The sequence below is a fragment of the Cynocephalus volans genome, chromosome 2 (genome assembly GCF_027409185.1).
Source record: "Cynocephalus volans isolate mCynVol1 chromosome 2, mCynVol1.pri, whole genome shotgun sequence".
Classification (NCBI taxonomy): domain Eukaryota; kingdom Metazoa; phylum Chordata; class Mammalia; order Dermoptera; family Cynocephalidae; genus Cynocephalus; species Cynocephalus volans.
Genome location: NC_084461.1, coordinates 37,221,519 through 37,237,781, shown reverse-complemented (window position 1 = coordinate 37,237,781; position 16,263 = coordinate 37,221,519). Strand labels below are relative to the sequence as shown.

Sequence of the window (16,263 nt, the reverse complement as noted above, 5' to 3'; positions counted from 1 at the left end):
GAGTTAAAATTGTTGTAATACTATGGTAGAAATGAAGCTAATGATAAATTGATGACGTTTAAATGCTTGATACTTCAAGCTTTCATTACTTTTAATCATCGTTTTTTTACTCTTTTTTTTCCCATTAGGATTCTAGTTTTATTAGAATCCATAAAGTGATAAAAGTCTTAAACTTCACAGTGAAAGCTAAAGATCTGCAGCTTTCTGATGTCTTTTTGAAAGCACTTAACCATCTGCCTCTAGAATACAATTCTGCTCTGTATAGCCGGATATTTGATGACTTCGGGACTCACTACTTCACCTCTGGCTCCCTGGGGGGCGTATATGACCTCCTTTATCAGTTTAGCAGTGAGGAACTAAAAATCTCAGGTATGCTCTCTTCAAGCCTTCATTCTTTTTAACTGGTGTAATATCATGCAGCATCTTTTTTCCCATACTTTATCATTGTAATTATTCTTCTTTATTGACTTTATTTCCATCCTGCTTTACTTCCAAAATGATATGAAGAACAATACAAAACTTACACATTCAAGTAAATAGAATAAAAGCATAAAATTAGAACCCAAAACAGAAGGAAAAATAAGTATGCTTAACCTCTATTGCTGGGAATCACATTTGTCTCTGAATTTCCTGACATCTGGGAACATCATGAGCCACAGGATAGTGGAAATGCATGCCAAAACCTCAAGGAACCTTAACAAGTTTACCAGGAACTAAATTCTACAAGATAATTTACTTGTAGCATTTTAATAGAGATAATTTTATAGAGCAATAATTTATAGCAAATTTAATAGTGATCTTTTCTGTTTAATGATTTTAACTAAAAGCCAAGGGCAGAAGATGAAAGAACAATTAGGGACTGAATTAATGTGAGCCATATATGCACCTCCTGGTGATAAAACCTGCAACCAAATACGAAGTACTTTTGTATGGGGAAAGGTTACAACTTTATATCTTGATATATAAAGCAGATATATCTCCTCTTGCACATAAAGTAACAATATAAACCAAACATCTTGGTTTTTTAAGGATTATCTTAAATGGCCAATGTTAATTATCATCACAGCTTAAGCACCTTTGGATAAATTTGTCTGAGGCTGCTGTGTGAAATGGCACAGGGTCTGTGAGGATTTATCATGTGTCTCTTGAGAACAAAGTTAGGAAACTGTATAGTAACCAGAAATAAACTCACCAATTTCCCCAAATAAATCAGAATTATTCATCACTAAACTTTTATACAGCAGAAACCAGGAATTTATTTAAAAACACAACATCATGCTAGCCCTGGGGCCAACGGAGTTTCAGTCCCTCTCTTCCTATATGTCATTATGGCAACACGTGGTTGCCCTGAGTCCTTCCAAATCTTAAGAGATAGGGTGTCCCTCATGATCTGCTTCCTAACAAAGAAGATGGAATAAATACCTTTCAGAAAAATTTCCTTTAAAAAGACTTAAAAATTTTTACCTGAAATGTTTACTAAAATCCAAAAGATTTGTGCTTTCCGGGCTACCTGCCCTGTGTTATATCTTGGTTATCCTTTCCCCTGCAGCAGTGCTTGCATGATGAATTGATGTTTTCTTCCACTGCAAAGAGCATCAGCAACAAGGCTGAGCAAAAATGGCCTTGACTTGGTTTCATCTCACCCTTCAGATGAAATTATTCTGGTCACTGCTGCTGTAACCCTGACAATAACTGCCCATTTGATGAGTAGACATCATGCATTCAGAGCAAAGCATCTAAGAGTATAGAGGTCAGGTCAAAGAACTGTGTGAATCTTGAATCAACCATCCAGCATTTCAACAGTTGTAGCCCCATAACCAAATGAAGTAATGAGCTATATTTCCCTGCCAAAACATTGTCACCTTCTCTTTCTCTAGAAGCAAAGGTAGAGACTGACAAACACATACACATAATGAAGGAAAGAAAGGGAGTTTGAGATGTGATAGGAAACTGAAAATAAATACCCATATATATCTATACACACATATACACATGCACTTTACATACATACATACACACACATACACTATATAGTATTTATAGTTTGTATGTACATATGTATGTTTGTGTGTATATATATTCAATAATACATATTCAATATACTTATACTCCTAATAATCTTATATTTAAAAAGTATATTTATATAAATATATTTCTTTGAATCACAAAAATAGAATTGCTGTGCAATTTTAATCACAGTTAAAATATGGCATACCCAGACTGAAACAAATCTCAATAAAATGTAATTCTCCAGTGGGTGTGTTTACTCGTTTTTGCCCACTCTCTAGGTGAATATATATTCTGGCCTCCCTTTCATCTCTTTCTATTGCTTCTCCCTTTACTTAGCCATGCCAGAGTATAGATCTAGTTCCTGTTATGCTTTAGTCGATAAGAATTATATCCCTGTCATTAATTTTGAAAAATTACTCGAATATTTCATAGTACTTTCCCTCAAGAAGAAGAGAACAAAATTAAATTGCTTTTCATTTGTATCCCTTGATTTATTCCTCTATTGTTCAGTGTCCCAAAGTCAAGTTAAAATTTTTGTTGTTCTTGTTGTTGTTTTTATCAGTATACAATGTAGTTGATTTTTGTGTCTCTTTACCAGTTCCACCCTCCCCCTCCCCTCCTCTCCTCCCACCCATCAATAGCGTATCTGTTCACTTGTCTTAACAAGTTCAAGGAATTATGATGGTTGTGTCTTCTTCCCTGCCCCCCTCATTTGTTTGTGTATTATTTATTTATTTTTAGCTCTCACAAGTAAGTGAGAACATGTGGTATTTCTCTTTCTGTGCCTGACTTATTTCACTTAATATAATTTTTTCTAAGTCCATCCATGTTGCTGCGAATGGTAGTATTTTATTCTTTTTTATAGCAGAGTAGAATTCCAGTGTGTAGATATACCACATTTTATGTATCCACTCATCTGATGATGGACATTTGAGTGGTTCCAACTCTTGGCTGTTGTAAATAGTGCTGCAGTAAACACTGGAGTACAGGTATCCCTTCAGCATGATGATTTCCATTCCTCTAGATATATTCCCAGCAGTGGAATAGCTGGGTCATATGGTAGATCTATCTGTAATTGTTTGAGGAACCTCCAAACCATTTTCCAGAAAGGCTGCACCATTTTTCAGTCCCAACAACAGTGTAGGAAGGTTCCTTTTTCTCCACAAATTCACCAGCATTTATCATTCTCAGTTTTTGGATATTAGCCATCCCAACAAGTAAGATGGTATCTCAGTGTGGTTTTGATTTGCATTTCCTGAATGCTGAGTGATGTTGAACATTTTTTCGTGTGTCTGTTGGCCATCCATACATCTTCCTTTGAGAAATGCCTATTCAGCTCCTTTGCCCATTTTTTAATTGGGTTACTTGTTTTTTTGCTGTAAAGTTGTCTGAGTTCCTTATATATTCTAGATATTAATCCTTTGTCAGATGTATATTTTGGAAATATTTTCTCCCACTCTGTTGGTTGTCTTTTAACTCTGTTAATTGTTTCTTTTGCTGTGCAGAAGCTTTTTAGTTTGATATAATCCCATTTGCTTATTTTTTTCCTTTGGTTGCCCATACTTTTGGGGTCATATTCATGAAGTCTGTACCCATTCCTACTTCCTGGAGTGTTTCCTCTATGTTTTCTTTAAGAAGTTTTATTGTTTCAGGGTGTATATTTAGTTCTTTAATCCATTTTGAGTTGATTTTGGTATACGGTGAAAGACACAGGTCTAGTTTCATTCTCCTGCATATGGATATCCAGTTATCCCAGCACCATTTGCTGATGAGGCAGTCTCTTCCCCAGTGTGTAGACTTGGTGCCTTTGTCAAAGATCAGATGGCTGTAGGTATATAGGTTGATTTCTGGATTCTCTATTGTATTCTGTTGATCCATATGTCTGGGTTTTTTTGCCAGTACCATGCCGTTTTGGTCATTATAGCTTTGTAGAATAGTTTAAAGTCAGGTAGTGTTATGCCTCCAGCTTTATTTATTTATTTATTTTTTGCTCAGAATTGCTCTGGCTATTCGTGGTCTTTTGTTATTCCATATAAATGTCTGGATAGTTTTTTCCATTTCAGAGAAAAATGTCATTGGAATTTTGATGGGGATTGCATTGAATTTGTAGATCACTTTGGGTAGTATGGACATTTTCACAATGTTAATTCTTCCAATCCAAGAGCAAGTTAAAATTTTGAATAAAAATTGACATTGCTTAAGTGTGCAAGGTGAAAAGAATTTCAGGAATACAGTGAAAATTCATTAAACAATTAAAATATCATAATATACAAGATGGTATTTTTAAACTCCTTTTGTTGGGAAGTCATCTTCTGCTCTTAATTGGAGGTGAAACATTATTTCCCCCCTATTTATCAGTATGACATTTTTGACTTAACACTATATTGATTTCCGCTCAGAGTAGCCGAGGACATTATTGAAATACTCATCCCTGTGCCACAGCTGAGGGACACTCAGGTCTGAGAGGCTGGCTACTGCAGCATCAAGTAGCCCCTTAGTTAATGCAGACAGAGTTCAGGCAGCAACTGACAGGACATACTGCAGGGAAGAAAAGGCTTGCACAGCAATTCGTTGACAGAGCCCTGATATTTAATCACCGTATGTCTAATACATAAGAGGGATTCATCATTCAAATCTTCAAGAATTCACCTGTAGCCCTCAGAAAGGGAAATTAAGTTTATAGTTAATTCATTATGTTACAGCTAATTAACTGGACACATACAATTTAATTTTCACTTATAAATAATGCACACCTAATGAAAGGAAAAGAAAAGAATGAGTTGTGCATTACAGATGCATTAAATTGCAAGCATGGCTTAAAAATATGATTGACCCACTTACAAAAACAATGCAACCAGAAGAAAAATGAACCATATTTATTCAGCCAGACTGAAACAGCCATCTTTTTTGCAAGAGTTGAAGATACAAGGTAAACATGAGGATTCAAACTAAGAATTTTCTACTCCGAATATTGCATCTCTTCAAATGTGTCAAAACATTTTTAAAAAACTGTGACATAGGCAGATCCAGTTTGCATCTAACTGGTCTCAGTGATCTATGCCTTCAGGTGTTCATTTCAGCATCACGTCCTATCAGTGTCTCAAGCTCTGAAAACACTCTTCCTGCCTATTGTAGCCGGCAACCCTAAATACCAATATTTGATAAACTACTTTGCTTTAAGGTGCTTAAGAGCTGATATTAATAGCTCTATCTCCCATGTGCTTGCATTTTGCAAAGCAAATTTTAACTAAATATCAAAAGAACTGAATTTTAATTTTGGTGTTTCTGGAAGTGTTGGCTTGGGAAGCTGTTAAGAAAAAGAAAACATTGATTCCTCTCAGACGACCCCAGAGAGGTAGTAGCAATTCAGCCTTCACATATATGCCCAATGTGCTTCTGTGCCCTGTGTTTCATGCACATGCAGATTTTGAGGTCACAGAGGATGATCACAGGCATTGTGGTGGGAGTGATTCGGTCACTAAAATCTTCCACAAATTGATGGTTGGGAATTTGGTAAAGAACAAGGACAGTGAGTGCTAGAGGTATTATAACTGGATGGCCTGAGCCTCACAGAGTGTCGGGTTTTCACACGACTCATAAGACTGTGAGAGTCAACAACAGAAGCAGCACCAGGAAACTAGGAATGTGGGAATGGGGCAACATCAACCTCCCTGGAGCCAACAGGGAAAACAGTATCAAGTCCAGATTGGATTAAGATAAGGAGATAGAATAGCCAGGGAGGAGATTAAAAGAGTTTAAAGGTCAGAAGTCAGAATTTCTGAAATTAAAATAAAAAGGTTTTGGAGGTAGGGATGGAGTGAGCAGCTGAGTCAGACAGAGAAAGCACAGAGAAGTATGAGGATGAGTGCTCAGAGAAGGAGAGATGGTGTTGGGAAAACAGAATAGTTTAATCAGGCCCCCTTGCCTCAGGTCCCGTTGGGTGTGGTGCAGCACATTCTTTGTAAACAAATTGTGTGTGGGGGTGGAGTTAGTGTGTGTGTGCGCAAATGTATCTTTTTAGTTTTGTTGCTATTGTGTGTTTGAGAGTTGTGTGGAGCAGTGGCCCTGAACTGCTTGCCAGCAGAGCTCACATCTAAAAAGAGAGCATGTTTACTTTGCTAGCAGCTGCTCAGTTTTTCTTTGGATTTTGCCAATAGCAGTTGAGTTTCTGAGTTTCTCTTTGGACTGCCTAGCTCTCAGACATGTGCGTGCTGAATAAAGACTACTCTTTCTTCAACCAAGGCTCCAAGGACCTTTCTTCCAGTTACCTAGCCTGTAGACCTGCATGTGAAGGGTCTGTGACCCAGTCTGGGCAATGGGCTTGAGGGATCGGTGAGCTCCAGACCCAGCCCTAGCTCTACAGAGAGAAAACAAGATTCTCATTTTAGGTCATGAACAGGAAGCGAGTGATGTGGACTCAGATCTCACAGAATCAGCTGTGGCCTGGAAAGCAGGCCTTGTGGTGGGGGACAGAACAGAGCTTATCTTAATCTTGTGATGCACTACACATGGCAGTGGCCACTAGACAGGGCAAGCTTAGGTGCCCATTGTGTTGAGTGGCAACAAGGGGCCGACACCGGGAAGAGGCTTACATGAGCTCCATGGGATGGGCCACAGTGGTCTCGTGTGTGTTTTTGAGGGTCAGTTTGAAGGGAGAGATGGTGGAGATTCACAGACTTACCTCTGTCGTTCAGGATTATCTCAGGGCCTGTACAGGATTGAGTCTGTAGGTAAATCTGTTAATCATTCAAGTTTATGGGGACTGGGAAAATGGGGCCTGACATACAAGGGTACTTCAAAACATTAGTGGAAAAACAGAATTCAAAGATAATATAAATGTTTCCATGAACATTTTGAAGTATGCTTGTGTAGTATTGGTAGCTCCAGAAGTGACCAGAGCCTCATGTTCCTCTTCTCGAATTCTCAGTGATGCATTTTCATTGCTGTTTGTTTGTACTTTATTTTCTAGGTTTAACAAAAGAAGAATCCCAACGCTGTATACGGACTGAAACAAAGAAACGTATTCTTTTTTTTAAGACAACAGAAGTGGAACACCGGTGCACCACTAACAAGCTGTCAGAGAAACATGAAGGTAACAAACAGTCCTCTCTCTTAGCAGCTTATATAGTGTGTTCCAAGGCCAGCTGTAATTTAAATACCATATTGCCCATGACTGTGCTATTTTTAACTCTTCATTTATTTCATTTATCTGCCTCAGAGTTCTGTGTGTGGTGGGGGTAAGGGGCAAATAAAATGTCATTAGCACTATGCAAAAGGGGAAATAGTTAAGGTTTTCTTCATGTTATTCTTAGGCTGTTGAATATAATGAAACTCAATATTAGGCACTGTGAAGAAAATAGGGGCGTGAACAAGACCTTCTGATCAAGGATCTTACAAAGTAAGGATACATACAAACAACCATAAATATTCAGATGGATAAGGGTCTAAGAGAGTTTTATAGAAAAGAAAGGCTATGGAAGTACTATGGGCAGAAAATATTTCCTGAGATCAAAAGACATCAGGTTATATGAAGAGAATTATTTCAGGCTATGCACTGAAGATGGCAACAGACTTTGGAGAATGGAGAGAGAAAGAGAAACAAAATCCAGGCAAACTATTGAAGAAAGAAGATACAAGTCAGATTTGGCAGAATGATCTTACTCCTTCCCAGAGTTTCAGCCAGTGGGCTTTCACCCTGACATCCTAATCCCCAGCCCAGACAAACCTTGTGAGCTCCGGACACATACTGTCCACTGAACATCTCTACCAGAATGTTCACAAGCACCAGTACTTCACATATTCTCTCTCTGCTACAAACAGTTCTCATCACTGTCCAATGGCACAGCCTTTACTTTATAGCCCAATAGGGTTCTTGTGAAGATTAAACCACCCGATATTTATAATGAGCCTAACATAGTGACCAGTAACTGTCGGCTGCTTTTACCTTGCCTCTCCTTTAGCAGTCTCAGTCTTGATGAATGGAATTGCCCACAACTAAGTCTACCAAGCCAAAAACCTGAGTGTTGTCTTTGATTCTGCCCTCTTTCTAGCCTCCACATCCAACAAGTAACTGTGTATAATCACTCCACCTCCTGCATAACCTGTCCAAATTGTCTCCATCTCTTCATTTCCATGGGAAACCCTCCATCCATTATTTCCTACCTGGATTATCACAGAAGCCTCCTAACTTCTCTTCTTCCGATCTGTTCTACTTATTTCTGTGAAAGGAATCTTCTCCATAGAAAATCTTACTCATAAAACCCTCATGCTTTAAACATGCCATGATTCCCCCATGGCCTTAAGGATAAGTTCCTGCCTCTTTCTCTCCATAGCTAAACTTTATGCAATCTCCTAAATGAGTCATGCTTTCTCCTATGCCTTGCCATTATAAGTAACTCCTTCCTCTGTGTTAAATTCTCTTATTTTATTATGCCTGACTAACTGCTACTCACTCTGCTTGAGACAAAGGGGAGCAGAATCACAGAAACTCCCATATTTGAAGCTTACATTCTCATGGGAAAGACAGACAAAGAACAAATAAAAATTAATAATTATTATAATAATAAATAGATAATTTTTAATATAGTAGCAGAGCATATAGGTGGTCTACATATAGATGTCTGTGTAAAGCACTAGCAAAATGAAAAGAATTAACTTGAAAACTACACATTCAAATTACAGCAAAAAAAAAAAAAAAGACAAAAAGGAACACAGCATGTAAAATAGACAATCTAATAATACAAATCAAAGAATGGATACAGATTCTATACCAGTTTATCATGCAATAAAATAATTTAATAATAATATGAACTCAAAACATCAAGAGCTCAGAGATAAAAAGAGTAAATATAAGAACTAAAATGGGAAATTTCAAAGCTAAGGTATACAAACATTGAGAAGCATCACCATTATAATTATAAATAAATCAGTCACTACAAGGATAAAATATAATTGTCTGAAAATAAAATAAAGTTAATCACATATAGGAAAGATCTATTGTGATTACACAATTAATACAGAGAAAAATTCAGATATTATTAAAGAAAATCTAATGGAAGTAGGATGACAAACATAATTTAATACATGGGAATTATTGTCCCTGAAATAGAGAGCTCAATAAATAAAACAGAAAAACTGTATTTTTGAAAAAGCACTACATAAGAACATGTTCCTGAAATAGAAAGAAATTTTTCTTTATTATATGTACCAGAAATATTGTTCAAATATGCAACTTCGAGACAAAATTCTGGTTAATTTACTAAACCCAAAAGTTTTAAAAATGAATTCTACAGATATCTTGACTGAAAAAATAAGTCTACTACAAAACAACAACAAAATTTGGCTGGCTTTGGACTTCTCCATAACAAAATTCGATGTAAGAAGACAATAGAAGAATGTCCACAAATTTCTGAAACAGGAAAAAATGTGTTCATATGTAAAGGTAACTGGAACACATTCTCAAGACATGAGAGAATTCTGGAAATATACATTCTTGAATAGTTACTGAAAAAACTACTCAACTGTAAAATCTATGCAACAAAGTTATGAATGGGGAAAAAAACAACTGGAGTAATTCAGGTGTTCAAAGATAATTTTTGTTGCTGTTGTTCTCTAAAATGGAACTCAACATATCTCTCAATCCCCATTGCTTCTAAATGGCGAGAAATATAATATTGCCAATGTAATGTAACCCAGTCTTTCTGGGTTTTCATTTTCAGTTTTCAGTCAAATTCAGGATTCCCTCACGCTTCCCTTTTGTTGCTTACCAGGGATAATCAGTGTGTGTGTGTGTGTGTGTGTGTGTGTTGTGTGTGTGCATACGCATACACATGGTGGGGGGGTGTCAGGTAACAATCTAGCATCAGGGGAAGAATGGGACCTTTATTAGCATGTAGCCCTTTGCCTTTGCTGGCCTCAGCCAATACGTGATTTGCCTCCTCTGGTTCTCATCGTTAGGCACTTGCATCTACTGCCAATGTCTATGGTCCCACCTTGGCCTTTGGTTACTTGGTCCATATCCTTTGAATCTTTTGTATAACAACCAACATCAGGCCCCTGTGTGTCCGTAACCCTCTCTTAAGACTTTTACACTTTCTTCAGGGTTTGGGGCACTCCTGCCTGTGTTCTGCACATCAGAGAAGTATGGGGGCCTTTTTTTTTTTTTTTTTTTTTTTTTTTTGTCGTTTTTTTCGTGACCGGCACTCAGCCAGTGAGTGCACTGGTCATTCTTATATAGGATCCGAACCCGCGGCGGGAGCGTCGCTGCGCTCCCAGCGCAGCACTCTACCGAGCGCGCCACGGGCCCGGCCCTATGGGGGCCTTTAAGGCTACCCAAGAGACCACTTGCTTGGGCGCCACATTGGATATAAAACATTCTCTACAAGGCTTGTCATTCCCCTCCTACTACTAGAGAAAATTTAAATACAAATATATATGTTTCTATCAAATCTCTTCTATACCACTATTCCTCCAAAGACTCTCTCCAAATTAGTATAATTCTAAGCCTGCACTGAGGAACCCACCAAGTCTAAATCCTAGTTACCACATGTCCAATATTCCCCGTTCTCATCATTACTCAAAACCTTTTCTCCTTTGGGAGGGAAAATGGCTCTTATGTCATTATACATTCTTTTCATTCTGTGGTTGAAGTTATAAATTCTACGTTCTGAGTCTTAGCTGGTTTGGTTCTTGATATTTAAATTCAAGCATTAAAAACTCAAGAATTCTTTTTCTCTCTCAAGAGCTTGGTTCTTGACATTAAAACCCATGGCCTTCAAATCTATGATTTCTGGTAGATTCACCAAAGTATTTGACTCTTTTCTCTCTAAGTCTTGTCTAACTTGAGGCTACACATACAGAAAGCCCATAATGCAGCTTGAATTGGTAGAGATAAAGAGAGTTTCAAAACACATACAAAACTTAATATAGAGAGATGAACCCAACAGATAAATATAGAACTCAGGAATGAAGAAACAGTGGGCAAAGATGAGGCAATGAGAACTGAATTCATTCAACATATAAAACTAATACTAAATAAGAGGAATAATGATTGCATTTTTCTGTATTACTAAGTGTTTCATATGCTAAAAATGTAATATTTATTTTAAAGCAAACAAATCTTGAAATTATAATTTTTAGCAGACAGGGCAAGAAGCATTTTCTGATTACCACCTCCATCGCCATTCATAATTAGGGTTAGGGGCCCTCCTATCTGTTCCCACTGAAACCTGTATTCATAACATCATAGCACTCATTGCGTGTGCTGGGTTAACTTTCTATCTCTTCCACTAAGTTAAGACAGTGACATGGTCTTTACATCCTCAGTATCTAGCACCATGCCTTCCAGCATATTAAAAATGTTTTCTAGATGTGTTTCGATGAACACATGAATGATTGAAAGAAAGAATAAGTGAATAAATAATCAACACTTATTACCCTCTTGCTATGTTTCAAGCACTGTTTTAAGTGTTTTTGTGTGTTAACTTTTAATCCTTACAATAGACTGGTAAAAATATTATCCCCCATTTTGTGGATGAAGAAATGGAGGCACATAGAAGCAAAGAATGAATACATAAATGGATAAACCAATATTTCAATTCTGCTAAATTTGTGAAATAAAGCTGGGAAGGTAGCTTTGGTCCACATTAAACAGGGCTTATATACCTTGCTAAAAAATTTGGACTTTATCTTATTAAAGATTCTCACTTTCCTACATATGATCTGCAGGATGTTAATAGGTGTTCTGTGTGAAAAGGGAGTTCCATCTTTAGATTAGACAACTTTGAGTGTAAGAGGGTTAAAGAGAACTTTGCAGAGCTTTTAAAATTATAAAGAGAACTGTGCTTTTTTTCCCAAGAAGCTGATGCTATATACAGTTTCTTCCCAAAATACCTTACCAGGAGATTCACAGATTTAGTGTTGAGCAAAACACTGCTGCATTCAGCAGGGAAACAGTAATAATTATTAAGTAGGAAAGTAAAATGTCTTTTATAGAGATTATTTCTACCTATGATTTATTAAATATAGATGATGATTCAACTTATGATTTCTTGACTTTATGGGGTTTGTTAGGATATTAAATGCATTTTTGAGTTATGATATTTTCAACTTTACAGTGGGTTTATTGGGATGTAACCCCTTCATCAGTTGAGGAGCATCTGTATGTTGCATATCTGTTAAACTTGTAAGCCAAATCTGCATTCAAATTTTGTGTTTATGTTTTTTGGCTATGTAACCAAGGTCAACAGCTTAATCTTTCTTTGCTTTGGGTTCCTCATCGGCAAAATGAAAATAATAATAGTATTTACTAATTCATATGTGTATTTCATATATCTATCATAAAAATTAAATAAATAATCTTTGTAAAGTGATAAGTACAAAGCCTAGTCTATATTAAATACTCAATTCGTATCAGCTATTATTATTTTGTAGTTGTCCAAGTGACACATAACAAAGACATATAATGTAGGGAAATGGCAATAGAAATTTAAAAATAGGCAAAAGAATATATTTGAACTGCCAATAAACATGAAAATATGATCAACATTGCAAACTGGAGAAATAAAATTAAAACCATAAGGCACCACCTCACACAAATGCTGAAAAATTTTAAGTTGACAACTGTTGGCAGTGTGTAGAACCACTCAAACTGCCATATACGATGGGTAAGAGAATAAATTGGCAAAACCATTTTGGAAACTGGTGATATCGACTAAAGATGAATATATATGTGTGTATATAGAGAGTATATATATTTATAAATATATATATATATTTATATACTCAACCGAAAAATGCACAAACATTCAGCAAAAGAATATTCAAAGCCGCATTATTCATTAACTGGACACAAGTCAAATGTCTCACTAATAAAATAGATAATTATGACATGAATTAACTATTGATACATACAACATAGATAAATCACACAATCATAAGGCTGAGTGAAAGAAACCAGGCACAAAAGAATACTTGTTTTATGATTTTATATACACATTACATTCAAAAATAGGCAGAACTAATCTATAGCAATAATAAAATGCTGGTTGTACTTGGGAATTAGATAATGACTAAATAAAGGCATGAAAGAGGCTTCTGGAGTGCTGCTAGTGTGCTATTTGTTGATGTGGACAGTGACTACATGGGCATAGTCACTTCATAAAAATTAAGTGAGTTGAATACTTACGATTTGTGTACTTCTCTGTGTGAACATTATACTTCAGTAGAAAAGTTTACTTAAAAATATGAGACAATACTAGATTGGAACCAAGACTACTTAGGAAACTGAGTTGATAGTGGAATTGGAGTGAGAAAATGTCGAATATGGACCCCAGCTTTTAGCGTGTAGCAATGAGAGGACCTGCAAAATCAGACTAACGCAGTAGTCTCCGAACTGGGTTTTCAGTCATTCATTGCTACTCAAGTGACACAACACTGCTAATATTCCCGAATCGTGTCAATTCCCCACCTCAAAAACCTTCTTTGTTTCTAAAGAATGCATTGTTTCTGAACCTAGATAATGAAGTCCAATTTCCTCGGCTTTACATGCAGATCCTTTCAATTCTGCTGCTCTTCCCCTACTTGCACCTTCACCTTCATCTCAAACTGATGCCCATTTGCACTGTCTCCAGAGCATGACACATCTGCCCCATGCCAGGTCTTTGCCCATGGTGTTCCCGTGGCTTAGAAGGCCACCGTCTCTCTAGTATGTCTTATCTTTGCTTCCAGATCCACATCAGTACTCCTTTCAGAGTGCCACCCACCAAAACTGCCAAAGGTCACAGAATTCTTTCACTTTCCTAACTCAGGAATCATGGTTTTTACCACTCAGTAGCACTTAGAAAGAATTATTTGTCCTATCGGTCTTTTGGTTTCCTTTCCTTTTCTATCCCTTTTTCTCTCCCTTTCTCCCTCTCTTCCTCTTTATCTTTCCTTTTTTATTTCTCCACAGATTTGCTAGTATTTTTGTGTACCTAGCTTGTCTCCTTATTGAGAGTGTAAGTTTTTCAAATACGGACACCATATTTAATGTTTCTCAGTCTTCAGTGCCTGGCATATAGCAAAATCTCAACAAATTTTTATTGATGACATTTTGCCTAAAATCAAAGACACACTGAAGAGCAAAGCACACACAGGAACATAGATTTATCTATTTCTAACCCAGAGCTAGTTCAATTCAGTCATAGTATTTCAAACTTTTAAAATCCATAATATCATTAAAAATGTTTGAGGATAATCTCTCATATATGCATACTTACTAACAAATTGTACAAATGTTTTATTCTAAAAATATGTTATGCATGAAAAAAATACAAACATAGAAAATAGAAATTTCAAAGATAGCTTATATGAAATAAACAGAATTTTTCATTGCCTTCCTCATAGTGGTGGCTGCATACCCTTAGGACAAGGCTCGTTGTTAATGATAAATCCATATCTCACATAAACTCCTTGAAATTTTTGACATATTTCTGGTCAGCTTTGGTGTTAATCTCAATTGTGGCTTATGAGAAGATTGTGTAAGAAGTAGAGATTCCATTCTGCCTTCTACTAATTGCTTTCTTATGTTTGCATTACTGGCATCATCTTCAATCTGCATTTTCTTTCTGGAATCTTTTTAAGCTATCTGTTCACTTGTAAGCGTTAGTTCTCTTCAAACCAGCTAACAGAACAGTAAATATGTTTAACTCTCACATTTTCTCCAGGATCCCATGCCTATCATGGATAACACTTCCCAGTGCAATCCATTGATGAAATATATGGTGTCAATCAAAAAGGAAATAACTTGACAGAGCCACTGTCAATCAGTATATGACATATCGGCAGACATTAATTTCTCTCCTACTTTTATATGAAAAATAAACACAAAAACTACTAAAATTTTCTTCTTATACCCCTCCATATTTTCTTATGCACCTCAACTTGAGAACAAGCATACTACTTTCTTCATAGGTAGAGTATGTCACCCATTCATCTAACCAGCCTAGACTATCTTACTGTAGAATTTCTGAACAGTAGGTGCAAGGTTAATTCTCACTGGCCCTCCAAAATAGACACCAAATTAATGCCATGATCAATCACCCATATCACTCGCTTTCTTTTCATTTGATTTTATTTCTCACTGCAGTTTCCTGGTACTCAGTTCCTACTCATATTGTTAAAGTTACCATTAGTCAGTAGGGATTGTTTAGAAAATTTCTATAAAAGATTTGTGTTGTGTAGTTCAACATTAAATGCCATTGCCTCTAAAGAAACATTGTGCCAACATTTAACCTGAGGCTTAATATTTTTGTCCTTTTGTTAGTTGTGCTTTTACCCCTGTCTTTAAGTTTAAAAGCATTCTATCATTTTCTTTTTCTTTCCCTGTAATTGGAAGTTTCTGGCATGGCAGTCAGTTGATTGGGTATCAAAAGCCAGGTGATTTATATTATACCAAGGGGCCCAAAACATATGCTCATATAAAATAAAAGCTGGGGGGTTGGCATCAAAGAGTAGGGGGCAGAGCTAGGTTGTGTTTGCATCCCAGCACTGCTTCTTAGTAACCACATGCTCCAGGACGAATTACTTTCAGCTTCGATGTTCATGTTTATAATAGTACCTAATTTCTCAGGGTTGTTGTGAGAATTATAAAAGATAATGTGTGCAAAGTGCCTAGCATATATCAGATGCTTTATAATTGTCATCTTTTAGCGCTATTATCATTTCTAACATTAAACTCCCTGTAGGGATGAGGAAGAAGATGTTCTTCCATTTAGTTTACTTAATGGAGTTATGTACTGTACCATCTACTTCTTCCTCCTGTGCAAATAGGTTTTTCTTTAAAGTATGAATTTGCTAAAATTAAATGGGTGATTTTCTTGAACTACTTTGCAGGTTCATTTTTGCAGGGAGCAGAGAAATCTATATCCCTGGTTCGAGGCGGAAGGAGTGAGAATGCAGTGGCTTTGGCGTGGGAAAAAGGGGGCGCTGGTCCAGAGGAGAAAGTGTTTTCTGAGTGGTTAGAATCAGTGAAGGAAAATCCTGCTGTGGTTGACTTTGAGGTAAGATTAAAAAGTATCAGAGGTAAGAGAACTAAAGTAGCAGACCAAATTGCACATCACGCAAATTTTTTTCCCATTTTCTTTTCAGATCATAAAAGAAATGCCTTTCTTTAGTATTCAAGCACAGTGTACCTTTTTTTAAATGTTAAATTGCACATTTATTGCTTTTGCTATTCAAACAAGTATTCTATAGTATGGTATTTAGAATTCCTCA

At 36.5% G+C, this 16,263-nt stretch overlaps 1 protein-coding gene across 1 annotated transcript in view; it reads left to right on the top strand.

Annotated features, from left to right (window-relative positions):
- Positions 1-16,263, top strand: part of C6 (complement C6) — a 57,665-nt gene that overhangs the window by 26,533 nt on the left and 14,869 nt on the right. The window contains exons 7-9 of the mRNA XM_063087514.1: positions 129-369; positions 6,980-7,102; positions 15,883-16,049. Of these exons, the coding sequence (XP_062943584.1) occupies positions 129-369; positions 6,980-7,102; positions 15,883-16,049 (531 nt within the window). The remainder of the gene's footprint in view (positions 1-128; positions 370-6,979; positions 7,103-15,882; positions 16,050-16,263) is intronic.